Source organism: Capsicum annuum, chromosome 7 (assembly GCF_002878395.1).
Source record: "Capsicum annuum cultivar UCD-10X-F1 chromosome 7, UCD10Xv1.1, whole genome shotgun sequence".
NCBI classification, from domain to species: Eukaryota; Viridiplantae; Streptophyta; class Magnoliopsida; order Solanales; family Solanaceae; genus Capsicum; species Capsicum annuum.
This window is the reverse complement of record NC_061117.1, coordinates 3,051,614-3,063,494: the sequence shown is the minus strand read 5'-3', so window position 1 is coordinate 3,063,494 and position 11,881 is coordinate 3,051,614. Positions and strand designations below refer to the sequence as shown.

The following is an 11,881-nucleotide window of genomic DNA, read 5'->3' as shown; positions in this document are numbered from 1 at the left end:
ACTTTTAGTTGCTCATATTTTAATGATTCGTATGATTTTTGTAAGTAGTGATAATTTTATTACTAGATCTAAGAAAACTAATTTAGTTTGGGATTATTTGATCTTACCAAACAAAGTGAGATTATAAATATAAAGGTATATTTGTTAAACTAAAGTGGAGTTCAAATTAGTTTAAAATTCATAAAAGTAGATTATATGCATGGATACAGAATTCGTAAAAGTGATATGCAGATGCTACTTTTGAAATTTATAACTTTTATAAATGGCAAATCACGAATTATTTGTGGGTATTTGAACAGGGTATTTGAACAAAAGGTATGTGGTGCTCTTTTTTTTTTTTTTTTTCGTTTCTTATATTTATACAGATTTCATTCATTTATTTATTGTGTTTGTCTTATAATTTTAAGAAAAGCCAACTTATGTTATATTCTACGGACTTAGACAATTGATCTTTAAATATTTATTTGACCTAATATACTATTGATTAATGATAAGACGGTAAATTTAATTTCATCGCACAAACGCCTTTACATGGATAAGACATTGGTTTGAATCTCAAAGCACTATATTTTTGATATAATGATGGTTGAGGCAAAATAATGTGTATTTCCTGAAAAATCATGAAACATGTACCATTAAATATGCTCCATTCTCTGAACTGAATGTGGTAGCAGTGCATAATATGTCTAAAAGAAGACAAATAAAAGAACACAAGTGATTGAATTTATGAATATGAATATAGGTGTACCAAGGATAAAATCTTTCGTTACATTATATGCACACCTCATGAAGTAGCAATATTTTTGAAAGAAATTCTAAGCTATCATAATTTGATAGGCTTAAGACATCCATTATATTTTATTCCTGAAGAATGAGAATTTTGATTGTTAAACTACAGATCCATTCCCTGGGATGAATGTGATAGGAGTAACACCTCCATAAAAGGTAGAATAATTGAGAAGAAATATTAATAGCAAACTTGAAAAATTATTTATGTTAGAGTAAATATGAAATTTACTAAGTAGAACTCATATTAATGATATTGTTTTGGCCTTTAAACCTTCTCCCAAATTGCTTTGAAATTATATATATATGTAAGCATGTGTTTTAAGGTTGATGATTGAATTGAGAGCATGACTCATGAAAATTTCCCCTCTTGTTATGATCTTCCTTTACTTATGATATGATATGAATTGTTTTGAATGCATCTTGAGAAGCATGATATGAAATGTCTTGAGTAATGTTATATTTGGATTATGATTTTGATTTCAAAAGAGAGAGGGTTGTTTATGTTGATGAATGTTGAACATAATCATATAATGAAAAGAGTTGCATGGTTTGTTAAAGATTACATGACCATCACTTGTTTATTGAAAGGATGAGAATTTTTGCATAGTTTTGACTTATATTTTCGGAATATGAAATCTCTTATTCAAATTGCATGCTTGGGTGGTCTGAACTATGTTTTAATGAAAGATCATGCTTAATGCATTATGACTCAGAAAACATGACTTGCAAGTCTTGGAATGACGATACCAAATCAGACAATGCCATAAAAGACTCAGACTAATATAGAAATGAGACTTTATCAGAGTTTCATGATTTATACTTCAGAATGACTCATGTATCAGAACAGGATAAAATTGGGCATAAAGAGAGCTTAGGTGGTTCCCCGAAGAAGGCATGAGTTCAGACAACTCATTGCCCAAAATCGTGATTTGCCGATCCGAATTTATTATATTACGCTGGCCTAGAGCCTTGTGGCATATCAGACTCAGACACTCCAACCCTTGCGGCACACTTGGGTTGGAGACTTCCCCGCCGAGTCAATGGCGGGTTCCATATAGCCCGTGGAATATCAAACTTGTAGGGGAGTGCCACCTAACTCAGAGAAGTAATACAAAGATCAGAAATTATATTGACAAGAATGATTTATGATTATCAGAAAAGTGCCCATGTGTTTTGAAACTATTTTATGTATGATGTTTTGTAACCTGCTCTCATCTATTTTATATTTATACAAACACATTACTTTGGATTTCTTAGCGTACCAGTACAACTGTATTGATCCCCTACCTTCCAAGTTCTGAGGCACAATCTAGGGGTCCTGATAAACTATAGATTTCTTCAGACAAAAGTGCAGAGTTCAGTTGGCGAGCCTTCTATATTTCAGAAAGCTTATTTACTTTCAGACATTTATCATTAGTCAGGGTTTTGGTCTACTGGGGGCCTTGTCCCAGTTTTCAGACAGTTGTTATTAGTCATGTAGTAGAGATTTCGCAAACGATTTTCAGATGTTATTAAATGGTTTTGGATTTCATTTTTCATTGTTGAATTTATATCAGACTTATGACCATGATTTCATTTCATTATAATTTTCCGCATTTTCTTATTTGTGTATGAATGGTGTATATGATTTCAAGTTAGAAGGGCTTTCGGGCCTTTATGGTGCGGGATGCCCGTTACGGCCAGGGCCTCGGTTCGGGTCGTGACAGAAAGTCTGCAAATTTATATGTTTTGTAAGGCTCTACTGTTACAGGCGATTCAGTTACTTCTACCTCCTCTCTATCAGAAAGTGACGTTGCTAAATTTTGGCATATGCGTTTGGGGCATCTAAGTGAAAATGGGATGACTGACTAAGAAGGAGAGTACTTCTTGAAGGGCAGAGTGTTACCAAATTGGAGTTCTGTGAGCACTGTATTTTCGAAAAGCAGAAGAGAGTCAGATTCACTAAAGGCATCCACTCAACTAAGGGCACACTTGATTACATTCATTCTAATCTTTGGGGTCCTACTAGAGTACCTTCTAGAGGAGGCGCTAATTACTTGTTGACTATTATTAATGACTATTCCAGAAAAGTTTGGGTGTTCTTTCAGAAGCAAAAGAATGATGTATTGCCTACTTTCAAGAAGTGGAAGACTATGATAGAGAAGCAGACAGAAAAGCAGGTAAAACGTCTTCGGACCGATAATAATTTAGAGTTCTGTTCTAACCTTTTATTCTCATACCAAATATCTATAAATACCTCATTAAATTATACGAGGTGTGTTGTTATAAAAAAAATAAAAATTTTGCAGCTAAGGTTTATTAATTTTCTAAAGGATGAGGTTCAATGGATTTTTCGAACGTACGAGCACATTGAAAGCACATTTACAAGAGAGCACTCAAATTACAAAGTTGTAGCAGAATTGCAGACGTTAAATTATCATTGCTTTCAAATGTTATGTTATTTTTTTAAATTTTATTTTAATTTGTCATTTGGCAGAAATAGTTAAAAGTTTAGCACAAAATAAAATACTTTCTTTGGTTATTTTGATTTTTGAACTGACCTCCTGCTAGGGTTGGGCGTTCGGTATTCGGTTCAATATTTTTAAAATTTGAGTTCGGTAATTCGGTAATTGGTATTTGAACATAAATACCACATACCATACTTATAAACATCGGTTCGGTAGTTCGATAATCAGTAGATTAAACTTCGATTCGGTATGGTATTTGGCAATACCATATTAAAGTTGGAGATGTGCCAATATACGTTTAAACTTCAAAGAGCATATTTAATAGAAATCCTAGTTAGTATTCTTTTTGTTACTTTTTACGAATATATTACCAAAGTTCAAGAGATTCTTTGAGATGACTAATAGTCTCTCTTTCTATCTCTTTATATATATATATATATATATATATATATATATATTCGATAAATGTCGAATACCAAGTGGTATTAATATCTTGTACCAAACCCAATCTCGAATACCGAAATGTTAAAATTTTACTCCCAAATACCATACCAAATACCTAATACAATTACTAAATTTTTTTGTTTGATTCGGTAATTTAATTTTTGGTACATTATGTCCAACCCTACCTCCTGCACATTTTTTGTAAATCATATGCGATTTTAATACAATTCCATGGCCATTCAGATGGATTAATTACCTTAAAGGGGTAAGTATCTTTGAGTTCCATCCCATCTTAACACTCTAATGAAATATAATTAAAGCGTATTATTTTAAATGATAACTCCGTAGTTTGTTAAATCCATAAGGGCATCTTTAAAATATTTTTATTCTTTAAATAAATTTCCTATCTTTCACTTCTTAATTGAGAACAAGAATAGAAAATCTTGTTGAGAATCATTCTATTCTTGCATTGTCAAATCTTTGTTGGCTTTTTCAATTTATTTTCTATCACCTATGACTAGAATACACACATTATTCGCTCAAATTTACCCTTAAAAGGATAAATGCTTCTTGTGAAAGTTGTGTATTACTTCATCCGTGTAATATAAGTAATCTCAAAATAAAGAATTTAAATAAATATTCATTCACTATTCACAAATGCTTTATTGTTAATTTAACATGAAACTACGTGTTTTGTGGTTGGGAATACAATGTTGGAATTTTATTTATCATGCTTGATGATTATTTAATGGTTAGAGGTGATGTACTCTGCAAAAAACATTTGAACTTAGGCTATACTAAACTTTTGGATTGATATTATTTTGGATGAAAAAACACATGATTAAAAAGACGAAAGTAAAAATTCGTAATACTAATTTTTAGGATTCACGAACAAATTCTTTGTTTTGTTGCACCTAACACAATACTTTACTGTAATTTAACATGGAAGAAATCTAATATGATCAACCAAAAAAGTGTATAATATTTTTTTTTATGATTTTCATTCTTGAATACTTACGGTGCATCGCGCGGGTACGATGCTAGTTATAATTAATAAAATCTTTTTTTTGAATGAAATTATTAATCATTATAGAAAGCAATTCATTGAATCAACATGGGCTGTAGTGCAGCGGATGAGGCTGCTCCACCCTTAATCAGAGGTAGAGGGTTTGACCCTGGGCATGGAGAAAACTCTGTTGGGAGCGCTACCCCCGATTGGGGCCCTACCTGGCACAAATCCGGATTAGTCGGGCTCCAATGCGGGTACCGAACACCGGATGGAAACCCCCCAAAAAAAATTCATTGAAGAAAATTTGAGAAAACTCTGTTGGGAGCTGATACAAGTATGATCATGATCATGACATTTTTGAGTATTTTTGAAGACTAGTCACTAAAGGACTCTTTTGTCATTTCTCTATTATTTGTAATGTTGTATAAATAGAACCTTGTAGGATTTATTTTCTTAGTTTATGCTTGATATTGAAGACACTACTCTTGTGAGAGAGTGTTCTCAAAACTGAAATTAGGGCATAGCATAAGGGTGGATTCTCTTGTGTGTTGCAAAGCTTGAGACTATGGTGCTTTGAGAGGTGGATGCCCTTCTTGTGTCGTTGTAAGAGTTAGGTGTTTGTTGTATGAAGTGTTAAAGGTCCAAGAGAGGAATATGCTCTTGGATTGTTAAGACTACATCAACACTTGTCTAACTATCTATCTTTGTTTCTTGTCCTAATCTTGTAGTTTGTATTGTTGTTGTTCAAGCCGTTTGGTGATTGTTGTTGTAACATAGTTGTTCTTCATTTTTATTGTCATAATATAGTTTGGCTTGCTGCTGGAAATTAGGTGTTAAACACCTCATTACATGGTGCTCTTGTTGTGTTCTTGAATCCGAGAGGGGTCACCAAAAGAGGTCCATAGTTCCTTGAACTAGTGGACTGTTTTGGTGTTTGTTTTCTTGTGTTCTTGGGCTGTCTTGTATCAGGAGCGCTACCCCCCGATTGGGGGTCTACCCGGCACGAATCCGGATTAGTCGGGGTCCAATGCGGGTACCGGATGCCGGATGGAAACCCCCCCACAAAAAATTCATTGAAAAAAATTTGAGAAAACTCTTTTGGAAGCACTACCTCCCGATTGGGGCCCTACTCGGCACGAATCTGGATTATTCGGGCTCCAATACGGGTACCGAACACCGGCTGGAAACCCCCCCCAAAAAAAATTCATTGAAAAAAATTTTGAAAAAACTCTGTTGGGAGAGCTACCCCTGATTGGGGTCCTATCCAGCACGAATCAGATTAGTCGGGCTCCAATGCGGGTACCGGACACCGGATGGAAACCCCCCAAAAAAAATTCATTGAAAAAAATTTGAGAAAACTCTGTTGGGAGCGCTACCCCCCGATTGGGGCTCTACCCGACGCGAATTCGGATTATTCGGGCTCCAATGCGGGTACCGGACACCGGATGAAACCCCCCCCAAAAAAAATTCATTGAAAAAAAATTGAGAAAACACTGTTGGGAGCGCTACCCCCGATTGGGGCCTTACCCGGCACGAATCCGGATTAGTCGAGCTCCAATGCGGGTACCGAACACCGGCTGGAAACCCCCCCAAAAAAATTCATTGAAAAAAAATTGAGAAAACTCTGTTGCGAGCGCTACCTCCGATTGGGGCCCTACCCGACACAAATCCGGATTAGTCGGGCTCCAATGCGGGTATCGGACATCGAATGAAAACCCCCCCAAAAAATTCATTGAAAAAAATTTGAGAAAACTCTGTTGAGCGCTACCCCCAATTGGGGCCCTACCCGGCACGAATCCGGATTATTCGGGCTTCAGTGCGGGTACCAGACACCGGACACCGGATGAAAACCCCCCCAAAAAAAAATTCATTAAAACTTTTTTGAGAAAACTCTGTTAGGAGCGCTACCCCCGATTGGGGCCCTACCCGGCACGAATCCGGATTAGTCGGGCTCTAATGCGGGTACTGGACACCGAATGGAAAACCCAAAAATAAAAAATTCATTGAAAAAAATTTGACTACCAAGGCTCTCATTGCCGGGGATAAATCCACCAGTGCTAGGTTGACCAAACTTGATTAATATTGAGATAAGTCAGTAAATGCGGCACTGACTTATGAAAACAAGGCAATTTGCATGCAAAGGCTTGGTTGACTTGCCAAGTCTTTGGCTAATTAGAGGACTTTTTTGCAACCATATTTATAATTCTGATTTAGATTTGAAAGGCTTGGTTGATTTAGTGGTATTATAGTGTTGGTATGACCAAAAGGGAGATCTCACTGCTATTTAAAGTGTCAAAACACATGTTATAGAGCATACCTACCTACTAATTATTGCAATAATGGAGAAAGCCTTCACATTTTTTCTCTCAACACTCTTCTTGCTTATGGCTAGTTCAGTCATGTCCCAAACCAACATTACGACTGATCAATTAGCTCTTCTATCCTTAAAATCCCAAATTATTTCGGACCCCTTTCATTTATTGGATGAAAGTTGGTCTCCCGTTAGGTCTGTTTGCCAGTGGGTTGGAGTCACTTGTGATTTTCGTCACCAACGAGTGAAGTCTTTGAATCTTTCCAGCATGGATCTTTCAGGCAGGATTCCCCCTGATCTTGGAAATCTCTCATTTCTTGTTTCTCTCGACTTGGAAAGCAACAATTTCCATGGAAATTTGCCTCAAGAAATGACACGCTTGCGTCGGCTTAAGTTTCTTGATTTAAGTTTCAACAACTTCAGCGGGAAGGTTCCTCCTTGGTTTGGATTTTTACACCAAATTCAAGTTCTAAGTCTTAGGAATAATAGTTTCACCGGCTCCCTTCCCTCTTCAATTTTTAATATTTCAAAGCTTGAAATGTTGAATTTGGCATTCAATTCCTTAGAAGGTCATATCCCTGTGTCTCTCTCGAATGCCTCAAGGTTGCAGACGTTAGAATTATCTTATAATTCACTTCAAGGAGACATTCCAGAAGGGATCGGCAATCTTCCCAACATGAACTGGTTGTCCATACAACATAATCAACTTACGGGTTCTATACCATTCACAGTTTTCAATATTTCTAGGATCGAAATCATTGCATTTACAGGCAATAGCTTATCAGGAAATCTCCCCAATGGTTTATGCAATGGTCTCCCAATACTCAAAGAGCTATATCTAACCGGAAACAAGCTTTTTGGTCATATGCCTACAAGCTTGTCAAATTGTTCACAACTTCAAGTTTTGTCTTTATCAAAAAATGAGTTTGATGGACCAATACATAGTGAAATTGGAAGATTGAGTGACTTGCAGCAATTGTATCTCGGAGCTAACCATTTCACAGGTATGTTTTATCTTATGAATGCTAGTAATATTTTATCTATTTACTTCAAAAAAAAATAAATTAATTAATTACACATTAACTGCAGGGATAATTCCACAAGAAATAGGAAATCTTGCTAATTTGATGGAGTTATCGATGGAGGTAAACCAGATAACCGGTTCAGTCCCAATCTCCATATTCAATATCTCGGTGCTGCAAGTTTTGTCACTGTGGGGGAACGATCTTAATGGATTCTTACCACGAGATATTGGCAACTTAACCGAGATGCAGTTTTTATATCTTCAACAAAATAGGTTTACCGGTACGTAATCAAAGTTATAGCAAGAGGTACAACTTGTGGTAGTTAACTCACTAGTATTCCTTTTTTTCCTTGTGTTGACAGGTGAAATACCTAACGAGATAAGCAATCTCGTTGTGTTGGAGAAACTTAATCTTCAATCTAATAGTTTTAGTGGTTCACTTGAAATGGAGACCTTCAACATATCAGGGCTGAGAGTGATTTCTCTTGCAAACAATAATCTATCAGGAAGCCTCCCACCAAACATAGGTTCTATCTTACCCAACATTGAAGAGCTTAATCTGGGGAGCTTAACCAATCTTGTTGGAACTATTCCTCATTCCATCTCCAATTGTTCAGAACTTACTATTCTAGAGCTTTCTAACAACCAACTCACTGGCTTGATTCCCAATTCTATTGGATATTTGACTTATCTACAGTATCTAAATTTAGCACTAAACAATTTAACTAGTGACTCATCTTTAAGCTTCCTGACTTTCTTAACCAATTGCAGAAATTTAACTGCTCTTTCTCTAACTTTGAACCCTCTAAACGGCATGCTTCCAGCTTCCACGGGGAACCTTTCCACCTCTCTTAGAAATTTTTACGCCAACGTTTGCAAAATCAAAGGGCGAATTCCAAATGAAGTTGGGAACTTAAGCAGCTTATTAGACCTTGATCTTTCTAGAAACTACTTGGTTGGATCGATTCCCACATCAATTGGAAACTTGAGAAACCTGCAGGGCTTGTTCTTGAGTAACAACAAACTTACAGGATCTATCGGTGATAATCTATGTAAATTGCAGTCCTTGGATGTCATCGACTTGACTCAAAATCAATTTTCAGGTTCTCTTCCTAATTGTTTAGGAAAGATTACTTCCCTTAGAGAGATACGTATGGGTTCCAATAAATTGAGTACCAATATACCACCAAGCTTAGGGAACATTCAAGATCTAGTGGTTCTTGACTTATCGTCAAACAACATGGTAGGTTCTTTACCTCTAGAAATTGGAAATCTAAAGGCTGCGACACTGATAGATCTGTCAATGAATCAATTTTCAAATAGAATTCCAAGAGAAATTGCAGGATTGCAGAATCTGGCACACCTTTCTTTGAGACACAACAAGTTGCAAGGAACTATACCTGACTCAATGAGCAACATGGTAGGTTTGGAATTCCTAGACCTTTCTCACAATAATATATCTGGAATCATTCCTAAGTCTTTGGAGAAACTTAAAAACCTAAAGTATTTCAATGTTTCTTTCAACAAATTGTATGGTGAAATACCCTCGGGAGGTCCTTTCAAGAACCTCTCAAGTCAGTTTTTCATCTACAATGAAGCATTTTGTGGTTCTTCAAGATTTAGTGTCCCGCCATGCCCCACTTCATCAAAAAACATATCAAATAGGAAAAAATTGCTAGTTCTTTTTCTTTTGCTCGCAATTGCGGTTGTATTTGTTCCTATGACCTTTGTGCTCCTATGGATAAGGTATAGAAGAGGTAAAAGTGCTCCTCAACAAGCTGAGTCACTGTCTACCGTAACACGAGAAAGAATTTCATACTATGAACTGCTCCAAACAACGGATGACCTTAGTGAGAGTAATCTGATTGGTATTGGAAGTTTTGGCTCTGTTTACAAAGGTGTCCTTAGAAGTGGAACTGCCATTGCAGTGAAAGTGTTCAACCTGCAACTGGATGCGGCATTCAAGAGTTTTGATACGGAATGTGAAGTTTTGCGCAGCCTTCGCCATAGGAATCTCGTAAAAGTCATTACTAGTTGTTCCAATCTTGATTTTAAGGCTTTAGTTCTTGATTATATGCCTAATGGGAGTCTTGAGAAGTATTTGTATTCGCACAACTACTTCCTCGACATCAAGCAGAGACTAAGCATAATGATAGATGTGGCATGCGCTTTGGAATATCTTCACCATGGGTGCTCGTTGCCTGTGATTCACTGTGACGTGAAGCCTAGTAACGTCTTGCTGGATGAAGATATGGTTGCCCACCTCAGCGACTTTGGCATTTCAAAACTGCTTGGTGAAGATCCGGGTGATTTGTACACTAAAACCTTAGCAACATTGGGGTATATTGCACCGGGTACGTCTCTTTGTTTTGCTAATTTTTTGAACATTGATTATTCCTTTCTTTTTTTCCCACATAAAAAGCATATTGCATCTTTAAATGAATTGTTTTACTGTAGAATATGGACTGGAAGGACTAGTATCAACAAAGTGTGACATCTATAGCTATGGGGTCATGTTGCTGGAAACGTTTACTAGGAGAAAGCCTAATGAGTTTGAGGGAGATCTTAGCTTGAAGCAATGGGCGAGTTATTCACTTCCAGATGCTGTAATGGAGATCGTAGATGCCAACTTGTTAACATCAACTGGTAATCGCTTAAAGAAGGAGCTAGATGTTGTCGCATCAATCATGAAAGTTGCATTAGATTGTTGTAACGAATCTCCAACAAGAAGGACCAACATGAAAGATGTTGTAGGGATGCTACAGAAGATCAAGATTCAACTTCTAGCATGTTGAGCATGTTGTTGGAATCTGTTGTTCCAAATAATTTGTTTGCTGCAAATATTTGATTAGTTTTGGATTCCTGTAATATTGCTTCTTTCTTTTTTGTTTTAGCACTTCATTTGTGCATGATTCTGTTTTCAGAAACTCTAGCTGGTTGAATAAATCTCACTATTTCCTTTTAACAAAAACTAAATTGATCACCAAAATCTTGAAATAGAATGATTTATTTTTGTAAGTGTTAAAGGGATATTAACATGTTGGAGTGTGACATATCCCAATTTCTGCTTCCTCTCCCATTGGTTTTGTCCCTCAGTGTCCAAATTACCAATAAAATGTCTTTGGCACATGATTTACAAGGAGACCCTTCATCTGGGCTTTACATCGTGCAGCCTTTCGACAGAAGAGTAACTGGTAAAGTTGCCTTCATGTGACCAGGAGGTCACGGGTTCAAGCCTTGGAAACAGCCCCTTGCAGAAATGAAAGGTAAGGCTGTGTACAATACACCCTTGTCGTGCGGCCCTTCCCCGGACACCGCGCATAGCGGTAGCTTTAGTGCACCGGGCTGCCCTTCTTTTTTTTTTTCACACAAGCTGGGTCCGGTGAGGGTAGAGTGTATGCAGACCTTAACCCTACCTTGGAAGGTTGAGATGTTGTTCCCGATAGATCCTCGGCTCAAGGAAAAATAAAAGAAATTCAATGCAGGTCGGGGGAATTTTTTTTTAACAGGAGCGAAAAACAATTGCTGAAATAAAAAGACCATTTTAAAGAGAACTTTAAAATGCACAGAACAAAACATATATAGTGAAAAAATCAGGATACTGGAAAAAAAATCTAGCAGAAGTGAATTGTCATTGGTCGTACGACTTAGTTCTTTCTTTCTAATCAATTATTTTCTTATTCTGTCATTTTGAGATGGAGGTCCCTTGTTCTCGATCTTGTTACTTTTTGTAGTAGCTAATTCTTCATGTATACACAGTTTCACAGACAATACACAGTCTTAGATCATTATTCTCATGAGCAGGATGCTAGCTCAGTGACTTTGCACGTCTCCATTAACTAGGAAGCATCTACTCC

General features: G+C 36.6%; 1 protein-coding gene across 1 annotated transcript; it reads left to right on the top strand.

Moving 5' to 3' along the window:
* The first annotated feature begins 6,913 nt into the window (after positions 1–6,913).
* On the top strand, positions 6,914–11,013 carry LOC107877593 (putative receptor-like protein kinase At3g47110). Its single transcript, XM_016724276.2, has 4 exons — positions 6,914–8,004; positions 8,090–8,305; positions 8,387–10,378; positions 10,482–11,013. Exons 1-4 carry the CDS (start codon positions 7,029–7,031, stop codon positions 10,817–10,819), a joined length of 3,522 nt encoding a protein of 1,173 aa, XP_016579762.2. The 5' UTR covers positions 6,914–7,028; the 3' UTR covers positions 10,820–11,013.
* The last annotated feature ends 868 nt before the right edge of the window (positions 11,014–11,881 follow it).

Bases quoted from the DNA above. Each gene is read 5' to 3' on its own strand.
- LOC107877593 (XM_016724276.2), top strand. From the start codon at position 7,029: ATGGAGAAAGCCTTCACATTTTTTCTCTCAACACTCTTCTTGCTTATG. The intron at 8,005-8,089 runs GTATGTTTTATC...CATTAACTGCAG, and splicing joins CGGAGCTAACCATTTCACAG to GGATAATTCCACAAGAAATA. The intron at 10,379-10,481 runs GTACGTCTCTTT...GTTTTACTGTAG, and splicing joins ATTGGGGTATATTGCACCGG to AATATGGACTGGAAGGACTA.